Consider the following 23,704-nt stretch of genomic DNA (forward strand, 5'->3'; position numbering starts at 1 on the left):
CCCTGACCCCCAATGCCTGTGCAAAAATATTAACAGTATCGAAAACAAAAAATTTTTTTTTTTTTTGCTTTTTTTTGTCGTTGTTCTTTATGACTAGTGACCATCATAATGTATGTTGAGGGGGACATTGCCTATTTGTTTCCATATCTTGTTAAAGAATCACCAAGACATAAATATTGTATTTTCTTGGACTGAATGTTCAGAATCGCAGCTACCCAGGGCACCTACCTCAATTTTTTTTTTAATATACTATTATATTTGGAAAATCTCTTTTTTTCAGGAGGAATCTTCTATAGGAACTTCTATTTTTTTTAATTGGAAAAAAAATCTAGATTCTATACCAAAATGAAATATCATGGAGAAGATTTTATAATGTCTCAGTATCTAAATCTGGAAAAACACTCAAAACAATTAATTGTGTCTCATAAAAGCACTTGTCAAATCAGATAATCACGAGTGTTGGCAAGGACGTAGAGAAACTGGAGTCCTTTTACATGGCTGACAAGAGCATGAAATGGTGCCGTCGCTTTGGAAACCACTCTGGCAGTCCCCTCCTTTTTTAAGAAATAAAGCTTTCTCTGGGCACCTGGGGGGCTCAGTTGACTACGCATCGGACTCTTGATCTCTACTCAGGTCGTGATCTCAGGGTCGTGAGACTGAGCCCCAGTCAGCCTCTACATTCAGCACGGAGGGTGCTGAAGATTCACTTTCTCCCTCTCCCTTTGCCTTCCCCTTTCTATAGAAGGAAGGAAGGGAGGGGGGAGGAAGGAAAGGTGGGGGGGGGGGGGGGGGGGGGGGGGGAGGAAGGGAGGGAGGAAGGGAGGGTGAGAGGGAGGGAAAGCAAGCAAGCTTTCTCTACCTGCCCTGGGACGTCTGTTTTTAACCCTTGGCATACCTGGGGAGCCTCGGCGATACCAAGAGACCGGCCTCAGCCGCTGACCCTCTGCTCTCTCTCCCACAGTATGTGTCCAGCTGCCGTGCCATCGCTCAGAGCGCGCCAGAGCAAGGCAGCTTCCCCCCCCACCACCTCACCCACCACCACCGCCATCACCGTCCCCACCATCACCTCCGCCACCACGCTCGCCCGCACCACCTCCACCACCAGGAGGCAGGGCTGCACGCTGCCCAGGTGACGCCCTGCATGTGCCCCCTGTTCTCCTGCCAGTGGGAAGGCCACCTGGAGGTGGTGGTGCCCCATCTACGGCAGATGCACAGGGTCGACATCCTCCAGGGAGCGGAGATCATCTTCCTGGCCACAGACATGCACCTGCCCGCACCAGCCGACTGGATCATCATGCACTCCTGCCTGGGCCACCACTTTCTGCTGGTGCTTAGGAAGCAGGAGAGGCACGCAGGGCACCCCCAGTTCTTTGCCACCATGATGCTGATCGGGACCCCCACCCAGGCCGACTGCTTCACCTATCGCCTGGAGCTCAACAGAAACCATCGGCGTCTGAAATGGGAGGCCACCCCCCGGTCTGTTCTCGAGTGCGTGGACTCAGTGATCACTGACGGGGACTGCCTCGTCCTCAACACCTCGCTGGCCCAGCTCTTCACCGACAACGGCAGCCTGGCCATCGGGATCGCCATCACGGCTGCGGAGGTCTGCCCGTCAGAAGCCGAGACGTGAAGCCGGAGGCCGCTGGACGTTCAGGCACAGCCACCTGCCCCCAGACGCTCTACCTGTGTCCCTGGGAATCTCCGGAGGCCGAGACCCCAGGCTTCTTTTTATTCTTCTCCCTCCTTCCCGCCTTCCTTCCTTCCTTTCTTTTTTTGTCTCAGGTACTTTGTGGTATTTAGTATTTGTCCTCCGTGGGCATTAGAGTAGGTAAACAGCCTGTGATTCACGATCTTGGTGTGAGGCCCGTCCTGATTTGTCCGTATAGCTTCACAGAGCATTTGTAACCCGATGCGATCAGAATGGTGAGTTCCCGCACCCCCAGTGCCCTTCTCCACTGCTTCCCACATAAGCAAAAGCCACTGAGACCACGAAGAGGACTGTTGGGGTTGAGAGGAGGTTTAGCGTCTGAATCCTTTCTTCCTTCTCTCTTTGTCTATTTCCAACCGAGCTACCTCTGAGGTGTGAGGACAGCAGGTTGGGGAGGGCGACCTGGCCAGCTCAGAGTTATGGTTTCAGACCAGCCAGACACAACTCTGACACCTTCCCAGGAACCTTAGGGTCAGAGCTAAGCTGCCTGGATGTGAGGAGACGGGGTCTCCTCTGAAGGCCAGGGCACCAGACTGCCGGGGACATCCCATCATGAGGCTGCCAGGGGGACCTCTGTTGGCAGGCTGCCAGAGGCTTGCCATCAGCTTGGGCTGTCCTTCCCTGCACTGGGTCAAAGCCCTCATGTTTATGGTGCTCTCCTGAAAACCTCTTTGCCCTCTGTTGAGCAAGTAGGAGAAAAGAACAGGCAAGATGCAGGGGATGAGAAGCCGCTGAGAAGAAAGATAAATTAATCTCCCACCTCTGGGAGGGCATTCTCTCCTCGGAGGTTTTATTATCAAATTGTAAAATCCATCAATCCTTTCACTGGGGTGGAACTCTTCCGTAACACGCGAAGAAACCCACTTTACTCTTGATATCCTGTAAAGCAGAATCATAACTCGGCATCAGACCCAAGGAATGGGGAGGGTATGCCAGGACCTCTGACCTCTGGAGGTCAGAGGTGACTCATAAACATGGGGCAGGGGAGAGGAGGTCCTCTTTCTTTCTCTTACAGCACACAAACATTGTCCCTGGTCAGCTATTGCCAGCTTCCTGTTGCAGTGCGAATGGAAAGGTGACAAAAATCCATCTTGCCTCTACATAGACTGCTTCCTCATGTTTGCTTGTCAGAACAATTCAACACCTTCTTGTAGAAGTTTCTCTCGTGTATTTGAAGAGAGTAAGCATGTTTAAATGGACTTTGTCTCTTCTGTTTAAAGGTGAACACTGTTCAGCCTTCCCGGTATACCCTCTTCTCCCTCCTAATGTTTGTGTTTTCTTTGGCTACGCTTTGGTCGTTGAAGAGCATGGCACCAAACCCCACACAACACTCAGCAGAATTGAGTGAGCCTTCTGCCACGCAGATGTGGCTCTCTGGCCCGTTCCCTCACCCCAGCTATCTCGGCTGCGTCTGGGCAGCCCTCCAAGTGAGTACTTAGTTTCAGGCAACTTGCCCTGGTTCACCATCAGCAGTCTTTTCCCCACTAAAAATAATTGATCCCGAAACACAACACCCCCCCCCCATATTAGATCATCCTCCAGTCACCTCTGCTGCCAATCCACACCCCAAGCACCAGAAGGGTGGTGGCAGTCAGTAGAAGATTCCCTAAACCAGCCCCTTCTAGTCACACAGCAATCGCTGAGGCCAAATCGTGGGGCCAAACTTTGGTCAGGTTAGAGCCCCAAGGGGGCCCATAAACATCGTATCACTGCCTGAGGCCAACATCAGGTCACGGTCGCAAGGAAGGAGCTGGAATCTGCTCACTCTGTCAGAACATCCTACCAGGGTACCAGCTCTGCCCTTGAACCACACAGACGCCCAGGAACAAGCTGAGGCTGGCTGGCCAGCACAGGAGAGACGGGCTCACTTGGTTCCTTCCTTTACCCACAGGCCCTTCCCCCAAACCTCAGATCTCCTTGCCTGTAAGTCATACTTCAAGAAGCCACAGTTCCACCCCTGGTTCCTGATACTCAGCAACTCTGAAACATTTCTGTAGCATCACAGATGCCCCAGACAAACCAACAGACAAAACCTCAATGAGAATATAATTACAGTCCACAGGGCCTTAGAATTCCTGCAGACACCACCTCTGCCTTCTTCTTGTGCTGTTACCTGAGCCAAACTGGGAATAACTTCAGGTTATTATTGCACAGAAGACTGGATTATGAATGGGGGACCCCAGACAGGAACTTGTATTTTGGGTACTTAGGAATGTTTAGAATAAAGGGTAGGAATGTTTCCTTTTCATCCATCTATGATGTTCCCCAGAAGGCCTCCCTCTCCGTAGCCACACGTGAGGAATTAAAGAAAAAAGAGCAAACCAAAAACAATGACGAGAGAAGAAAAAACAGCACCAACAGTGTGTTGTGGTGAGCTTTACCGCTAACAATGGCTCCCACATTCCAATCTCGGGTTAAGTAAATCCTTGGCAGCATCCTCAATTTACTAGAAAAAACAGAGATTCAGAGACACGAAATGACCTTCCCAAGGTCACACACCAAGTGGTTAGGGCCACGATTAGAACCTGACCAAATGACTACAAATTTGGTATTCTTGGAAAAGGAAGACTGACCCCAAATATTCAGCAGTGTTCCCTCCCACCTCCTCAGTGGACTAATGGTCCCAAGGGTCAACCTGGTCTTTGTTCTGGGATACCTGAGGGATCAGGGAGAGAGAGAGAGACTGGAGCACATTTGCTCTTAAAGGCAGCTCTGCTGGAAGAACTGGTCGACCTAGAAGCAGAGGGTGGGGTGGTGGGAGCGGGTAATGGCTGTGGAGTCTTCCATGCCCTCGGGCTCCAGGATCCTCATTCTTAGATTTCCCAGAGTCTGGAGTCTATTGGTGAAGAGCTCTGGGATCTCATGACCTCATTCATACCCAGGTGCTGACTTAATGACTCACCCTCTGAGGGGTATCTGGATTTTAAAAGTAGGCCTAGGACGAGAGCCCCACTTAGAGCAAGAGAGGGTGAGTCACCAGTGCTTAAATTCCAGGCATCTGTGAGAATGATTCTTTTCAGGAGGTGTGGACAGTTCTCCTTGGAGGCTGTGTCTACATAAACAGTCGTTGCTGAGATGGAGGTCGGCCCACACAAAGAAGGTTGTCTTGAATGGTCTTGGCGTGAACCTGCATCTGAAATAGATCCCATCACTCTCCATGGCTACTTTGGACATTTTAGAAATGGGCCAGGTTAATAATAGTAACAGTACTCGTGGCTCCCGTTTATTGAAAGTTTAATGTGTAACAAACACAGTAGGTTGAATGCTTTGAATATATTGTTCTCATTTCATCCCCATAACCTTATGAAACAGGTACTTTTGTTATACCAGTGAGAAATTTGAGCTGAGAGAGTTTGGACCTTGTTTAAGGTCACACCGCCAGCAAAGAGTAGAGGTGGGTCTGGAACCCACATGTCTAACCCGCAGTCCCAGGCTCCTGACTGATACCACCTTGTGCTATTTCTATGAATTTGTGGACCCTGAATGGCATAGAGGCCTTTTGGGGCTAACTGTGCCCTTTTGTTTCTCTTGTTTCCCCACTCTTCTCTCAGCCCAAGACCAGGCTGCTGGGCTACAGCTGGTTTGTATACCAGTTGCCAAACCTTTTAGGAATTCTACAAGCTGACTAAGCACAGCCATCACTAAAAATTAAGTTATATAAATGTACAATTAGTTATAATGAAAACAAGGGTAACAACTATTCAAAACTCCTCACTTCCTAATTGTCTCACTATTCCCTTATTTTCTGTGCTCTTGAGACTGCTTACAGTTACCATAACTGTATGGCAAACACCGCACAGTGATGCCCCGTGGACATAGCAAAAGCTTAAAACTGGCTGTGGTGGTAGTGTTTACACTCCTGGAAATAGGCAAACATGATAAACCAGGGCTTTTCCTCTTTGGAGAACTAGCTGTTAAATGTTTACCAAGACATCTCTTTTACACACAGAGTGTAGAGGACAGAGGACTTTGGGAGGAGAAGTAAAATTCTGTTGGCCACACTGACAGAGACACAGACTACAGCCAAGCTAGTGGAACAGCAAATTATAGGGAAATCACAGTCTGTTCTGTAGAAAGGAGTCTGGGGCCTCTAGGCAGCTTCAAGGGCATTCCTTGCCCAACCCTGTACCCAGTTCGACTGCTGTTAGTGCAAGAAGTTCTATCTGATGACTTTCATGCAAAAGTCACAGTTCTACAAAACCAACCTATTGGCCATCCCAGTCCAGAAAGTAAAATCAAGTTCTACAGGAGTGGATGATAATGTTACTTGTTCTTATAGGTCAACTTTCTTATCTCTACATGTAGACCAAAACCCCATCTAAAGAAATATTTCACTTTGGAAAGAAGAAAAAAAATATTTAACTTGGAAATTAGTGACTGGAAGTATCCCACATCTGGAAAGGGCACCATGAACAGTGGTGTCAAGCATCACAGAAAATGTGTTACCACTGAAGTAGGACCCTTACACTGCACAAAGCTGAGGTACAGAAAAGGTAATGAGTCAAGGAACATCATGTAAAGAACAGAGCCCAGTACCTCATTTTCCTACTCTGGCTCCTTCACTCCACTGTAACCCAACAAAGGCTCCTGTTCATAATCTATAGCTGAGTCTCACCAATACTCTTTCTAAATGAAGGGCATGGTTCCCACTAGGGTAAAAGTCACAGGAAACTCTGGGCTGTGTTTGGAAGTAGGCAGAATCTCAAGGTCAACAGCAAAATCAGTTACTCTGACCCCAGTGGTTTCATTGTGAGGGATGGAAGGAGTGAGGCTTGCTGAAGCTTCCACTTAGATCTAATTTCTGGTGGAAGGAGAAGGGACTGTGGACTGGACATCACAAAACTACACTTCGATTGAAAGTTTAGCTACAAATGACATTGAAAATAGCGTCTCCCAGTAGATTGTTAGACCTTCAAATGATTTGTTCTGAAAATTTCCATCAAGAACTAGTGAGTTCTCTGTTGGGCTAACCTGGGGAATGGCCACCCAAGAAAAACCTCACCAAAAAGAGATCCAAGAGATCTATTGTAGATAAGCATCGATCCTTTTCCCCCAAATCAGGCTATCACGTGGGTTACCTACATGAGTTCGAGTTTGTCTTTTCCAGTATTGTATGAAAATATTTTACCTTGAGTACTGTAAACACCCCCCTTTTTTTTTTAACCTTTTTTTAGGGTATTGACATAAGAAAGAGAAAGGAAACTGAGAATCATTTTATTTACCCTGAATTGATGTATATATACTTTTCTAGGCTTTCTTACGATGTTAAAGACAGCAAAAAGCAAACGTAGAATGCTACTTTACCTCTATTCTGTCTCCCATGAAGAGTGTTATTAAAGTGCAATTGATATTGTTTTCCTGAACACTTTGGAGTTGTTTTTTGGTGGTGGTAGTGTTTTTTGCTTTTTGTTTTTTTGTTGTTTTTTTTTTTTTATTGTCTCCCTACAGGCTACGGTACAACATGCGGGAACAGAAATAAAATGCTACAAGGGAAAGCAATTATCAGAAATTCGCCAGCTGCCATATTTGACTTATGTTTCATTATCTTCCTCCCCTTTTCATTTTTGCCTCTATTTTAAAGTCGTAATTGGATGTAAGGAAGAGAGTGCTATAGAGGTGAATAAAAGCCTTGGCAACTCTAGCTCAGTGCGTGGTTCAGCCCCAGGGGGACCAAAGCCGCTCTCACTGGACTGCAAAGAAAGGGAGAGGCATTTGCTCCCCTTCCTTCTTTCCTTCCTTCCTTCCTGGACCTCTTATCTCGGCTCTCCCCTCCTTCTGCCTGACAACAGGGTCCCTGAAATTTACTTCTGGACCTATCAGATCAGTTGTCAAGGGAGCCTTCATGGTTTAATTCTTTAATTTCAGGCCACTGTTAGTTACTCGCAAGATTGGGACTGAGCAAGAGTGCTAATCCTATTGCCTGTCGATTCACGTTAACCTCTATCTTCTTCCTACCTCCTTATTCCCAGAACCTGTTATGCGCTCTCACAAAGCTTTACAGACATGGCCGTGAATTGATCTGAGTGATCACACTGACCACATGGCTGGCATGAATATTCATGAGCCAGGTGACTTCTCAGGCCCTGGCCTCTCTGGGGACAATTCTGCATCCCGGGCTGTTCCAGGTAGCTGCCACTTCCCTCCAAAGACCTTCAAAGCCATGCACGAAGGTTGTTTAGTGCTAGAAGGAGACTCCACTGAAAGGAGGGAGAAGCTGACCTGCCTGAGTGTGACCAGAGAGGGAAGCCCTGCCCCGGCCCCACTCTGGGATCTGGGGTTTTCATTCCCAGACTTTAGCGTGCTTAAGAAATATCAGAGCTTAATTTTGGGGCCCCAGAGCCAAAGATCTCTGATTAAAGAGGTCCAGAGTGAGACCCAGGATTCTGATTTTTAACACTCTCGTCTCTGGAATTTTGCTAAGGGTCTGGCTGACCATTAAATTTTCAGATCCAGAGCTGAGCTCACTGGCGACAAAACCACAGGAAACCAAGGAGACAATAAAGATTCCCAAGAAAAAGAGCTGGTCCTTCCATAAGAGCGAGGAAGGCAAGAAAAGAGGTGACGGGGAAGTGGCTGACATTTCATTCTGATGGAGAAGCAGTAACCACTTAAATAGAGATCAGAAAGGATCTAAGAAGGGAATTCAGTAGGGGTTCCCTATAAGCAAATAGTAGAAGGGACTATTCTTGCATCATTCAGGGACAGACACGGAGGGCTGTGGGGACCGACATGGAGGGCCGACGGACCGAGGAGCAGGAGAAGTGTCTGTGTGGGCAGAGAAGTCTGTGTGGGCAGGATGCCAGAGCTCATCAGCCATGACCCGTGACCCAGGGCTAGCTGAGGGAGGCCAGCCCAGGACAATTCCCAGTACCATGTGTCACCCAGCGACAACCCCTGCAGCTTGGTGCCCTCAAGAAAGGACTGTGTAAATCTTCCCAGGAGCACTGAAGGGGCTCATCTCTAAGTCCCTGCCAAGTTGGAATGATAATTCATATTTAAATCTCTGCCCCCAGCGCTGACAGGAAGTTACCTAGCAAATCCCCAGGGAGGCATTTATTTATCCTGCAAATCTCGCCAGGATGCCTGAGCAGGATCACCGTCTCAAGGCCCTCCTTGGGGAATGTAGAATTATCAGCACACTTTCTGAGGCAGCTCAGACCTAAGCTCCATGTAAGCCCTGCCTACAGGGTGAGAGAAAAGGAAATCACTGAACTGCTTTCTTATTAGCCTGGAGGAAGACAAGATACCCTCTGCAGAGGGGCCAATGGGAAACACGTCTATTAAGGATCTAAACCAGGGGCATGGATTACCAACCACGTGGGAGACAACTACCTCTTCCATTCTCTGCTCCTCCTGGGCTCCGGGACCACTTTCTTTAATACACAGGAGATAGACAATTTTTGAGTTTTTACACTGGACCTACCAGACAATTCTGAGAATTACAGATATAAAAAAAAAAAAAAAAAGAACAGAGGCGCCTGTGTGGCTCAGTTGGTAAAGCATCTGCCTTTGGCTCAGATCATGATCCAAAGCTCCTGGGATTTAGTCCCACATCAGGATCCCTGCTCAGTGTAGAGCCTGCTTCTCCCTCTGCCAGCGACTTCCCCCACCGCTTGTGATCTTCCTCTAACAAACCAATAAGTAAAATCTTTAAAAATAATGAAACACTCAAACAGGAAATCAAGCTCCCCCAAAACATCAAAATGCTTCTAGATCCTTCAAAAGGCAAACTCAGTTTGCCACCTCATGGTCCTGCTTTCGGCATACAACGACAGAGGTCTAGACTGCCAGGCAAAACTCAAGGAAATTCTCCTCAAAGGCTCGAGCTTTCCCTAAACACCCAGCTTTGCTTCTATAGACAAGGAGAATTGGAAAAACCCTTATCGTGGGGCAGGTTTAGAGTAGGAGTCATGCCTGGAGGAGGAGGCTCAGTTGCAGAATGGGCTCCAGTGGGGAGACAGCAGTGAACGGGGCTGTGTAACAAAGCAGAGGACACCCAGTTAAATTTGAATTTCAGATAAACAGCAGCAACAAAAAAAATTTAGTATATCTTTTGCAATACCTACAATACGTAATATACATACTTATACTAAAAAAGTATTCATTGTTTATCTGAAATGTGAATTTAACTGGGTGTCCTGTATTTTTATTTGCTAAATCTGGCAAACCTAGGAGGGAAAGAGTCCATAAAGGACCTACATTTTACTGAGAGTACAGGTTACTATCCAGAGCAGGCCCTCAGGGAGGGAGGGTTCCCCCTGCCTTACAACTTTGCCCCTAATCTGAGCAGCCAGGGATGTGGACAACTCTCTCCGGCCGCAGGGCCGCAGGCTGTGCTTCTAAGACCCTGCTGCCGCATCCATGGCGGTTTGCTCTCTAGGGGCACTTTGGTGGAGGGAAACTGGAATCTGCTTCTTAATAAGACCAGTTGGATTCCGATCTCCAAGTCTCAGACACCCCCGAGCAGAGAGAAGCCATGGCAATTTAGAAATAGTTCCCAGTCTTTGGGTCCCACTAAGAAGAGTGTTTCAGGATGCAAAGTAGAGGTATCTTTAGCTTGAACAACAAAATCCTGCTGAATGCCTACTGTATGCAGGGCTTGCTGGAGGATACCAAGGGAAGAGAAGATGTGGGCCTTGCCCTTGAGGAACTTCTCAGTGCACTTGAAGCAACAAAACAAATGCACTTATGCTTGCATCAAACAACGATGCAGCAGCCCTGCAGCTCCCAGGCAGCTGGGCAGGAAGAGCGGCGGTGGGGCTGGTGTACAGCCCTCCATAGATTCGGCCATAAGGAGGCAATGAGCCCAAATGGGCTTAGACAGTTTATTATTTGCAGCAATAAGAACATTTTGGTCCAGGTTCCTTGAGCCCTAATCCTAACAGGATGCTATGGTGAGGGTCAGGTGTTGCCTGCTAAGTTGGGGGTACATTATATAACACCCTGAGATTAGGAGACTCTAATCTTATACGGGGTTGCCAGCAAACCTGCCTGTTCTCCCTTCTGGAGAGAGAGATTATTGTTATTAGCCTCGAATGTAAGCAAATCGCTCTGAGAAGGGAATGCATCCCTCTTCACTATCCAGGAATGTAAATAAATTTGCTCTAGGAGGAGTTAGTGCCTCCAAGCTTCTATTGACATTCCTAAAAAGAGTTCTGGAGCAAATTGGCTGTTCATGCCTCAACTTGTAAAAACATGAGATATTCATGAACAGTTGTCTGCCAACAGCAACACAGAGCCTTATATAATGAAGAGTCAATCAGATGATTAAAACTTTACAATGTGGTTTGAGGAGGAGCTTGACGGCAACCAATATGATTAGCTCAGTTGTTAGGCGGCTGCCTTCGGCTTGGATCATGATCTCAGAGGCCTGGCATTGAGCCCCACATCGGGCTCCCGGCTCAGCAGGAAGCCTGCTTCTCCCTCTCCTACTCCCCCTGCTTGTGTTCTCTCTCTCGCTGTGTCTTTCTCTGTCAAGTTAAAAAAAAAACAAACAAGCAAACAAAAAAAACTTCAAAAAAAAAAAAAATGGTGCTTGGGTGGCTCTGTTCGTTAAGCATCCAATTCTCAGTTTCGGCTCAGGTCATGATCTCGAGGCCTGCATCAGGCTCTGCACTCAGTACAGAGCTTGCTTGGGAGTCTCTCCTTCTCCCTCTGCCCCTCCCATGAGTCGTATGTGCTCGCTCTCTCTCTTTCTCTCTCGCTTGCTCTCTCTCTCTCTCAAATAAATAAATAAAACCTTGGGAGGGGGGGATGCTTCACAGAAAAAGAGGAACTTGAAATTGTCCTTGAAGAACTTACAGATAATATCCAAGACTGCAAACCTCTTTCATCCATCAGAAAAATGGTTGGCAAACTCTTTATATAAAGAGCCAGACGATAAATATTCCAGGTTTTGCAGACCGTATACCCTATATTACAACTATTCAACTCTGTCATTGTGATGTGAAAGCAGCTGCAGACAGTACCTAAATAAATGTGGCTGTGTTCCAATAAAGCTTTATTTACAAAAACACGCACAGCAGAATGATTTTGTCCCATGGACTGTAGTTTGTCAACTTCTAAACTAGAATACACAATGAACACTCAAACAGACGCAGTGGATGATCAGTTAGAAATGGTGGAAGGGATTTATTCAAGGGGAGGAGAGTTGGATAAAGCACTGAATAAGGAAAAGAGTAAGAGGAAATACCCAGACTAGGTGACGTCTGGGAGTTCTTTATCGCTCTGAAATTCCGTAACTGTTTAAGGATTTGGTAGAATAACTACAGACTATATAGGCATAGTGAGCGCTTTCTCTCAAATGTAAAGATGAAGTTAGAGTGCTGTTAGAATTTTTATGTATTCATCTCCAAGATTTTAGAAGAACCAGAAGATTCTAGAAGGGCTCAGGCAGCCTTGCTCCTATGAGAGCTACTGGGTCCCCTGAAATAAGTGATGAAGGGGACTTTGAATCTGATGGTCAGTGGCCTGTCCCTAACACTGAGATTAAGCTTCATCCTAACAATAAGGGGAAATACGATGATGGATAATTCTGCAAGTAACTTCCCTGAGGCAGAAACCAGTCAAGATACAAAGGTTCTCTTGTGGGAAATCCAATTCCTCATAAAGGCTTTGGAATATGACAGCATGTAATACTGCTCAAATACCTCCTTTCCCAATTTTTAAAGAGGTACCAGGATTTGTTTTAATCACATGTGGTGAAATGACAGGCTTGGAGACAACTGCCTTTGAAAGAAAAATGTACTGCTTATAATTTCCAAGAGAAGGAGACACACCATGCATGCCATGCAGGGCCATACAAGGTAGCCCCAGGGCTGACTGGAACACAGAAGTCATGGAAAAGCATGAGCAAGAGTTTTGAATGTGGGTTTTTTATAGGAAGGAATAGATGTGGCAAAGTAAACATCTGAGCAGGTTTAAGATTGCGTAGTTTCAATCATTTCAGTGAGCTCTAGGAAATCGGTCTCTAGAATTTATCTGGTATTTCGTACTGGGGTGATTTGGGACAGGGAGATATCTCAGACTTGAAAAGCCTGATAAAAGAAATAGGGATGGGATGTGGATTCAGGATTGGTTGGTTTGAATGCTGAGGGAATGCTCATTGGCTAGTTGTTTGCTATCTCTAGGAATTAGCTGACTTTGGGAGGGGCATTCACCTCCCCAGGTGCTCAAGACCTGAAGGTATCAAATCATCCTAAACTGCAAAAAATAAAAACATGATTAATATGCCCAGCCCCTGGACAACTTTCTTCTAAGGGTCTGTAGAGAAGAAAGTACATCCTAAAAGAGCTGTAATCTCTTAGAGAAGGTCATGTGGGCTGAAAGAGTTGTAATCTTTGTAGAACATTCTCCCTTCACACATGGATGGTTCATGTACAGATTGAGGAGTGAGAACCAAACAAGGTAGTAGGAGCAGCAGAGCTGAGTGATAGCCAAGAGGCTTTCAAGAAGACAGCAATTTGTAAGGAACCTATTTGAATGGTGTTCTTCATAGTTGTGCAGTGTACAATCTCAACAGCTGTACACAGCAGCCTTGAGTGTGAACCATGCAGGACACACAGGAAAGGGGAGGGTATATCAGCCAAGTTGCAGACAGTAGAATCTAGTTTAGCTAGTTTAAGCAGGAAGAATAAGCAGGAAATTCACAGAAGGTTCAGAGGGAGTCACACAGTCAGAAACAGAGCCAGAGAAAACTCTTGGCTACAGTACAGAATTCTTCTAGCAGAAATACCACTGGTGTAGCCTTCTGCTGCTTGACACCTTGATGCTAGGGACCAAATACTAGACTCAGAAACTTTGTCACAGCTGCCCTAGAAAAGGGAAGAGGAGCAGAACAAGCCACTCCAAAATATGCCTATAGGAGCTGAGGACATGCCACCCTAAAATATCACCCTGGTATACTGATATTTTGAGCTGTGGATGGTTAAAAAACATGAAATGCAGGGAGAGGCTTTCTCTGAACTCCCTTACAGGTCCTCCAAAATGAACTCTGTTGTCGCAAATGTCCTCCCCGAGAGCTTTAACAATGGGAGAAGACTGACTCTTACCATGGAGAGGAGACTTCAATTTAACACCGCACTCAGACAAACTTCATCACAAACTATAATAACTCCATACTACTTTTTAAAGATTTATGTATTAGTTTAGAGAGAGAGGGGGAGAGAACGTGGACAGGGGAGGGCAAGAGGGGTTCGGGGTTAGAGTCGTAAGCAGATTCCCAGCTGAGGGCAGAGCCAGAGGCAACACTCAATCTGCTGACCCTGACATCACGACCTGAGCCAAAACCAAGGGTTGGACTTTTACTGACTATACCACTGACTGTACCTCCTCCCTATTCCTTTTCTAAAAGTCCGTTCATCTTTATGAGAAGTCATTCCCTTTTCCTAAGAGGCCTAAGTCCCTCCTTTCCTTTCCCTATGAAGATGGTATTTAACCCTAAATTCTAAAGCCACCTCTTCAGCTTACTCATACCTCCTGAGTATCTCCCAGAGAGACATGAGGTGTACAAATTAATGAACTGCTTTTCTCTTGTTCATCTTTTATTCCAAGGGTCTCGGCTAAGAACTCAGACGGGCAGAGGGAAAATGATTCCTCCTCCCCCTGCAAGAGTCAGATGTCCCTTCCTCCATGCCTGCTTAAAGATCAAATCCCTAAACTATACAAAGAGCCCTAAATGCCCGGAAAGCTACAAAGGAGAGGTCTTAGCTTTCAGACTCAGATTTGGTCAAGAAGGCAACCTGAAAGGGGACTGGTGTCTGCACTAAGCAAATCAGCCAAAGATGCCACAGTAAAGAAGGACAGAGCTTCAGGAACAAAACTGGTGTTACGCAGCAGCACTGGAATGGTCTTCTGAATTCTGGACTGTTCCCATGCTGGTGGAGCCCTTGGGATCAAGGGGTTAATAATCTGCCCTAAGAAGCACCAAAACCCTTTAAGTAGACTGCATTTTGCCAATAGATCTATTCCTGAAACAATGAACGAAATCACATTCTAAGTGCCACATATAATATTTATTACTGAAAGAATCCCATTGTGAATCTTTTTGCAAAGTGAATAACCACGCTTCTATATTTCTTTCACGTGAAGTGAGATTGAATATATTGAGCTTTCTTAAATCAAGGTATACCATCCCCTTGGAGCCTTTAAAAGAACAGAACATCACAAATCTCATGAAAGGAGACCATAAAAAGTCACAGTTTTGACATAACAGTCATGACATAACTGCAGATGGAAACTGGCAACTGTCAATGCCATTGTCAGCTCCCTGCCTTCCAAATTAAGAGCTGGAAGTCATCAGCTTGGACATAGAAGGAAAGCTCTGCGTGACTCTAATACCGTGTCCACTCAGCAGCTAAAATCCTTGGGAGTACCAACTCATATGCAGATCTCGGGCCCCACATGTGCACCATAAATACCAACGTGCTGGATGGGAGACATCGATACTTAATGCTTTCATAAAAAGCAGCATGCAGATGCTAATTAATGCCTCCCCCTGTCCCCAACACACAAAGCAGGATTTCTATAGTGGCAGCAACCCGGATCTCTGATTTCCTTTTAAAAATTTCTGCCCAGAGAGCTGGAGGCCAAAAGCGGTGCATTATGAAAGATTTCTCTGCCAGCTCACTCAGACCTCAGCTCATAATGGAGATTGGTTCTCGTTAATAGATTCATGTACTCCTTTCCCCAGTGCCTTGTCAAATAATAGCACAGTCAAAGCAATGAGAGAGGAGTTCACACTCACACACAACTCACAAGTCCAACGGTGGGAGGGGGCTTGTTTATTACCCTGTCTGGAGCAGAATCAAATTATTTATGGACCATTTAGATGCAAATGTATCATTCATTTAGCAAACACGCTGCATATGCAGACAATTTAGCCAAACAATGGATCTATAAGGACATCCCCACTAATCTCGGAATATCAACTGTGCCTTTTCAAAGGGGATTTGGATTTTCTCTGAATTGATCAAACTTGACAAGTAATTTCTACCTAATGTTCAGGCTAGCCTCTTCTCTCTTCACCATCTGTAGGTGAGAAATCCTATTTTCTGCTAGTGACGAGGTAATGCAAAAGGCTACAGACGCAGGTTAAAGAAAAGGAGGAGATTTTGTGCCCACAACTATGTCTCCACAGAAAATAAAATCATTCTGAAGGATCTATTTTGTTTGGTTGCTTTGAAATTAGTTACCTTCGACACAAGTCCCATCCCCCCAACCCCTTTATGCTTCCTGAGCTGCTGCAGGAGAGGAAGCTGGGAAGAAATCTAAGCCATCTTTGTACAAAGAGAGTGTTCTCCACACCTGCTCTCGGGGAAGAATGGCTCTGTCCCTGCCCCTGCCTGGGAATTGTAAGAGAGTAACTCTCCGAATCAATGAAAACCATATTAGGGGAAAAGACACCAAATTTGAAAACTTGCCCCATCTTGGAGCTTACTATCAAAATGTCAGCTTGATTCAGTTGTACAAACCAATTGGCTGAATGGGAGAAAGGCAAGGTAATATAAGCTCAGCAGGTCAAAGATGTAAAATGGAATCAGACGAATCCACCGCCCACCCACCCCCCACCCCATCCCCACACACACCCCCCTTGCCTGTGTGGGCTTGGAGAGGGGGACTGGGGGACTGTGTTGTGGGGGTGGGGGATGAGCTCTCAACCTGAGCCTACAAGTATTCTAATTTCAGGGCCCAGCCCCACACGGATTTCAATGCTTGTACTCTGTGATGGACCATTTTCTTAAACAAACAAACAAAAAAACCAAAACCATACATATTTTTCTTTGTCCATATTCAAATGGAAAAATGATTTCTATCATCTGTCCACTGCCTCCTTCAGAAGCCTTTAGCCCAAGAGAGGCCTCCTCAGCCACCAAGAGACCCTTTGGCCTAGTCACTGGAAAACAATAATTAAATTGCCACTGAATCCTTTAACTAGGTTAGCTCCATTTAACTGTAAGACCAACCAATGACTAGATTTAACCGACAATAATAAAGCATCAATGCTGTGGGCCAAGAACACTGGGCTAGACGCCTTTTAAATTTCTTAAGGAAAAAAAAAAATCCTTTTTTTTTTTTAAATTAATTCAACAAGTTCTAAATAGAAATTAAGTCACATGAATTGTCATTTTCTATCCCTAGCTCGGCTCTCCACCAATATGTGCGCCTGCGCAGTAGCGTGAGAACGCACACATTCTGTTCGCGCGCTCCTTTCCCACTCCCCACTCTTTCCAAGGATCCAGACTCTTAAAATCTGTCACTTCTACTTCATTAACTTCCGATGTCTTCCTTTCTGCGTTCCAATGTCATCCCTCACAACTACAGTTCTCGGCTTCCAAGTCACAAGCTACCACTTTCCTGCCAAATACATTCGCCTCTTTCCAACTTCGTTGTACCCAAACTCTCTGCCACATTTGACGCCATGGATGTTCATGATTTCCAGGAAATTCCTAAACACCATACACGGAGCTCCTCTAGACACTTCAAACACAGTTTACCCAGGTCAGCACGGGCCTGCCTCTACCTGCCGTGGGGGGCATCCCCAGCAAACGTTGCGTTCTTCTTGAGTTCCCTGCCCTGGGAAAGGCAGCACTCTTCCTCTCAGCTGCCTGGACTAGAAGCCCTAGAGGCATCTTAAAACCCTTCCCTTTTCCTCTGCGGGCTTCTCCAAGGATCAAGGATTGAGGATCATCCTCTTGACCCTTCTCTTACCCCACTGGGCTCCCCAAGTCTGGTCCCACATCTCAAAAAATTCTATCACAAATGGCGGTATCACTCAAGGTATGCAAATCCCCACCTAAGACACCCCACGGGGTATCATGTTAGATTTTCAAGGTGGCACCTTCACAGTGATCTTAGTATGGGTGAAAGGATCTGACTAGTTTATGTGGAAATGCATGTTGATTGACTGTAAATAACTTCCTTGCTGTTTCATCTTTATATTACGCTTAGTGCATGATACTTTCTGAAGTTACGAGGGTCGGTTGGTTATGCTATCCATGAACTTCATTTCAAATGGGGTTGATAAATACTGCTGGCTTACAGCTCATATTTGATGTTTCCTTCCCAGGCCCACCACTTCTTTCCAGGTTCTTCTCTGGATCCTAATACTATCATCCGCCCCCTACCCCGTTCCCTGTGTGTCCAGCTGCTGGTGTCTCCAGTCTGCCCTTTACGCTACCAGAAAGATGATCTTTACCCAGCGCCTATCAGACCACGTCGCTCCTTTAGTGCCTGTCCTGGCATCCCACTGTTCTGAGGCGACTCTAACTCTCGAATGTGGCATGTATAGCCATCACAATGGGTCTCTGCTACCTTTCAGGCTGTGTCCCACCACACACTACCCATCAATACCTGGGATGATCTTACTCCTCCAGGCCTTTGCTTATGCTGCTCCCTCCCCTCGAACTCCCCTTCTCTCCTATCAAGTGTCTAAACTTCCAGATTACAGTCACCCCTCAGTGATGCCTCCCTGCTCCCAGATCCCCTATTCTCCGTGAATGCTTTACTTAAGCCCCATTCGAGGGCCCACTTCATCCCTCCTTGCACCACAGCTGAATTGTTTACACACCTCTCCCCTCACAGGTGTGTCTTCGGAGTGAGCCAAGACCGTCCCATTCATTTCTGGGTTTCCCTCCATGCCTAGCACTTTGACATAGTTCCTGCTCAAGAAATACTTCCTGAGTTGAGTGGAGACAGCCAATCCTGCTATGCTCAAAATATTTCTGGAGAAAGACCAGTTGGGCGAGCCTGAGGGAAGGGAAGTCTTGATAGCCCTATTAATGGAGCTAAATTCAGGGCTTAGAGTTCCCCCAGGAAAGGCCTCAGACATTTCTATCCTGTTATTTTAACAGAAATTAAAAGCACATGTCAATAAAACGAGGGAGGAAAAAATGCAGCACTCTCCTGAGAGGCCATATTGTAATGCCAATTCGACTTCCAGAGCTTGGCTTCAGAGCAACCCCCCCACCACCCCCATTTCTGCCCTGGATATCCCTCCCAGGGGTGCTGTCAGAGTCCGGGGCACTCTACTGCCAATGTTCTTCTGGCTTCAAGTGGGGTCCACAGAAGTCATTCAACAGTGGGCTTCAGGCCAGTGCCCATGGGGAAAATGCTTCCCACAGTCAGCTCTAACCAGTAATGATGCACACTGCCATTCACCTGTGTGCCTCCACCCACGGTCACCTGACCCCCACCTGAATCCTTCCCAGTGCAGGTCCCCAGTCTACGCTCCCTTCTGTCTCCCCGCTCTGTCCGCCTGACCCACGCCGATCCAGCTCTCTCCACCAGCCCCACTCATCCGCCTTCCCTGGCTCTGTTCCCCCACAACCTTCGGGTCCTTGGACGTGTATGACATACTCTATCTTCAGGGTCCTCATACTCTTGCCTCTGTCTGGAATGCTCTCCCTCCTGCACCCCACCCCAGCCACATTTATCTGAATAATTCTCACTCCTTCTTGTCCCCTCAGGGGGGTGGGGGGGGGTTACACTTGACGTCTCTGTTTTAACATACAGCTCACACAGGTTTGTTTGTTTGTTTGTTTGTTTCAAGATTTATTTTAGAGAGAGAGCATATGGGGGAGAGGGACAGAGGGAGATGGAGATTCTCAGACTCCCCACCCAGCACGGAGTTTGATCTCACGACCCTGAGATCATGACCTGAGCCGAAACCAAGACCCTTGATCGACTGAGCCACCCAGGCACCCTCCAGGCTCACACTGCTTTAAATCCTCCAGCCACATAACACTCATTACTCTGCCAGTACCTTCTTGTGTCTCTTCCTGGATTTGTCTGTTCACCGTAGTACCCCAGGGCCTGACACAGGGTCTGGCACACAAGAGAAAAAGTAACATAACTCTTCGCTGCACTGAAATGAGTTGCCTGCCTGGGTGAGTCTGCATTTTTCTGCCGCATGCCACATGCCTGACATGTATCTGCCACGTGCCTGACACTGTTCCCAGAGTGTTGGAAAACAGCCCTGAACAGGGTGAACAAGACGGCAAAATCCCTGTTGTCAAGGGCCTTATATTACAGTGGAAGGAGATGGATGTTAAGAGAGAAACAGATGAAAATGGAATATGATTACTTCCACCAGTGACGTTTCTGAAAAAGTTATACTCCTCCCTTTCTTCATTAACCTCTTTAGGTTGTCAAAGTTACATAAGATCTAATTCCCTTGATGCCCATGATCACCCAATATGGGGGAATCACAAAATGAGGGCAACTGTAGCTGGGAGGAAGTAAGACTGATGGCCTTTTGGTGGAGAGCCCAGGCGTGCGCCCCTCCCCCACGCCGGACTCCTCTCCTGTCACCGCTGCAGCGCATCACAGCTCCATCCCGCTGCTCTTCCTTTCCGGTCATTCACAGATACCTCTGTCTCCAGCCCTCGTTAACAGCAAGGCACGGACCACCACTTCTTTAGCCCTCGCACGTAGCCCACCATCTAGTAGGAGCTCAATTAGCGTTTGCTACTTTTGATAATGCTGAATTTCAAGGTAAAAGGTAAGTCCAAAAGGTAAGTCCAGAGAAATACAGAAAGCAAAGAGCAATGTGACTTTAGCAAATGCTGCAAAGAGAATTCCACATGACTCCCCTCCTGGCCTTTCTGACACTGGGTCCCTGTCAGCAGATTTGAGGATTGGCATGTGTGACCTTGGTACAATTCAACCATCCTAGCTCTTTGGTTCACTGTGCTCCCTCTCCATGCCTAGCCCCAGATCCACCACCCATGTCGACATTAACCCCTTCTGGGGCCGATCAGGGATATGCTCCCTACTCACACAGATCTGGGAATACTGCAATCACCGCAGAATCTGGCTTGAGTGTGGGCGCCACATGAGCTCTCACCGTTCCTATATAAGTCAGAGTCGAGCCTGATGGACAGGGGGAGTCCTGAACGGGACACCAAGAAGGAGGATCTTGAGAGCCTAGATTAGAAGGCGAGTAGCTTTTCAAGAATATGGCATCATGTTGTCCTATGTCTCTCCCCGATGGGGAAAAGGGGCATCAGCGAGAAAGGAGAGGGGAAAAGTACCCACCGTTAACACTCAAAGGGGGTAAGGGGGTAAGAGCAGAGATGTGGAACACGGTGACCTGGAGAAAGAGAGCCAGATTTGAGAATCAGACCAGATGCACGCTTCTCAAACATTAGGGTCCCTGGGAATCACCTGGACAATCTTGTAAACACCCAGGCTCTGATTCCATAGGGCTGGGGAGTGTCTCAGTTTCAGCATTTCAGACAAGCCCCCCGAGGAACAGCCATGCTGCTGGGCCTCGGCTCACAAACTATGTAATGAACGAGATGATTTCTGAGCCCCCTCAGTGCTGGGACTGAGCCTGTGATTCTCTGAGGGGTGGGACCCAGGGTCACCACACTGACTCGTGGACACTGGGAAGAAGAGTCCTTGCTTGTATGGCCACATGCCCAGAAAAACCGGGAGCTCTGGGTGCCACATGAGAAGGACAGAACAGCTTCTGCAGGAAAAGCTACTCTCTCTGCCACACAAACACGGAAGCTTCACTTGACACATGCTGAGCACTGGGCTTCCCACTTTCTACATACAAAGCACGAGGTAGCAGAGCACTCGCTATAAAATGGGCATTCCTGTCAGTCCCATGTCACAGCTGAAGAAACCCAGGCTTCCTTAAGGAGGCTGAAGTAACGGGCCCAGTCACCCAGTTTGAAAACGGCCAAATTAGATTTTGAATGCAGTAGGGCTGAACGCAGAGCCAAAGTAGTCTGTGACTACTTTGCTATGGCTGGGTGGCATGAGTTTAAGTAGGACTCTATCTCCTCCTGGCTGTGTTCTCCTGAGCATCCACTAAGGGTCTGATAACGGGTCTATTATGACCATTAAATTGTTAAGACCACGAGGCAGGAAACCCATGGGGTTTAGAAAGCGGGAAGAGGGGGGAGGATCTGGCCAGAATTAAATCTCTGTTGACGCAAAGTCCTGAGACTCATTGCCCCCCAGCCCCATTCTCTTGCCCTGAATCTCTTATTCCTCCTCCTCCAGCAACTGACCCCCAGCAAAAGCAACACGTGGGCAAAGGTTCACCTCAACCTCAGAGCCACCGTTGTCCTCCCAAGCATCAGCAAGGACTGGGATGCATTTATTGTCGTGGGAAGAGAACCAGAGAGACACGGCTGAGCCCGAGTGCCCAGCAGCTGGTCAGCCCAGGCTGGACCACAGGGACCAGGCCCTGCAAGGCAGGTAGCAGTGGGTTAGAGAAGACCTCTCTAGCTGGCACAGGACAAGGAATAGGGTGAGGACCATGAGATGTTTACTTCAGGTGCCAAATTTAAGAAGGTGCCCCCAAATCAATAACGAATAAATACTTTAATGCAGTATTTTTAAAAATTGATGCCAAAAAAAAAATCCATGGAGAAAAATAATCAGAATTATAAATAGACACCAGCTCTGACCTTGCACTTTGCACAACGCTGAGTGCGAGCTACCCACTGGATCCAGCCTTGATTAGCTGGACATGGATAAGAGACAGTCTCCCATATTTGGTATAGAGACAAAATGAGGAAAGAGGACTCCTACCCTTCAGGAACTCACCCATTTGCCCCGCTGAAACAAGGAAAGAGTTGTTAACAACACAGTTGCTTGCTGGGCCGACAGAAGTTGGCGCAATAATTATGGAGAATAAAATGTCAACATCGGTCAAACCCTTCAAATAGGCAGGCACTTTAAATCAGCAATTCCACTTCTAGGAATTTATCTGGAGGCAATAATAACAGATGTGCACAAAGACATTCATCATTGCCCAGTTTGCACGAGAGAAATTTTCGAAGCCACTTAAATGGCCCCAAAATAAGGAATTGATTTTAAAACAATAACAAGATCCCTGTATAATAAAATACCATTCTGCCCTTTAAAATGATGCTGTTAGAAAATGGTTAATGATGTGAGAACAAGCTCCTGGCATACGGTCAAGTGACGAAAGTAACTGAATATGTACGTATAAAAACCATTGCTAAAGAGCTAAACGTGATTACCTTGAGGGGCAGTGGGATTATATGCTAGTTTACATTATACTCTTTATTACCACCATTTTCTAAAATGAATTGCTCTTAGATCTTAGCGTAGTATATATATTTTTTAAGAAACAAGGGCTTATTTACAGACCAGTCGAGCCCTGAGAGGAAGGAAATGGGCAGGGAATGCTGTCCTCAGGGCTGAAAAAGCCAGCCAAGAACGGTGGCCCATGAGAAGGGAGGAGAGCATTCCAGGAAAGGCCATGGGCACAGGCAGTGCAAGTGGCCAGTCTGGCTGGAGCAGGAGAAATGCCCAGCGAAGTATGGCATCCTCAACCACACTTGTGGCCAAGGGACACGGGAGCACAGAGCCAGGAGTGGAGGGAAGTTTCACTGTGCTCAGAACCGGAAAGAGCTGACCACACAGCTGCCAACTCCAAAAAACCCTAATAATCCTAGATCCTGCACACAAAGGATCCAGTGACCTGCTCCATCAGAGATGGAAGGAGCCACTGGCATCATTCAGAGGCCATGATGAAAGTTCCAGCAGCTCCTCTGATGAAAACTGCAAATCTATAACTCTCTGCCTAATCCCTTGGTGAAAAGGGAAGATTAGCCTGTGTCCCAGCCCTGATAACTTCTTCTATCCCTTTAAGATGCATGTAAAATTTCAGGCATCTCCCTGGAGACCCCAAGCTGGGTTATTGTCATTGCTCTCCCACTAATTGGAAAACTATAATAAGAAAGTAAACATTGCCGATTCTGTAATAACCTGAATAATAGATCAGCCTGCCTTGTGCTCCCTGATTACTCTAACCGTTTACAAAATACACTTGCATGGCTTGGAAGGATGAATGATGGGGGCTATTGTGAGCCCTTGATGTCACTGCATTTTTCATTATATTAAAACAATAACATCTGTACTGGGAGAGATCATTTGGTCCAGAAAACCTTAGGACTCCTGCAGGCTGGGAAGGAGGCTTTGCAAATGTGAATGACTCCCTTTGGGGACATA

General features: G+C 46.8%; 1 protein-coding gene across 1 annotated transcript in view; it reads left to right on the top strand.

Annotated features, from left to right (window-relative positions):
• Window positions 1-7,071, top strand: part of SIAH3 (siah E3 ubiquitin protein ligase family member 3) — a 71,480-nt gene extending 64,409 nt beyond the window's left edge. Inside the window, exon 2 of the mRNA XM_059377808.1 lies at window positions 962-7,071. Coding sequence (XP_059233791.1) covers window positions 962-1,630 — 669 coding nt within the window. The 3' untranslated portion in view covers window positions 1,631-7,071. The remainder of the gene's footprint in view (window positions 1-961) is intronic.
• Window positions 7,072-23,704: the final 16,633 nt, after the last annotated feature.

This window comes from Mustela nigripes, chromosome 15, assembly GCF_022355385.1.
Source record: "Mustela nigripes isolate SB6536 chromosome 15, MUSNIG.SB6536, whole genome shotgun sequence".
Lineage (NCBI taxonomy): Eukaryota > Metazoa > Chordata > Mammalia > Carnivora > Mustelidae > Mustela > Mustela nigripes.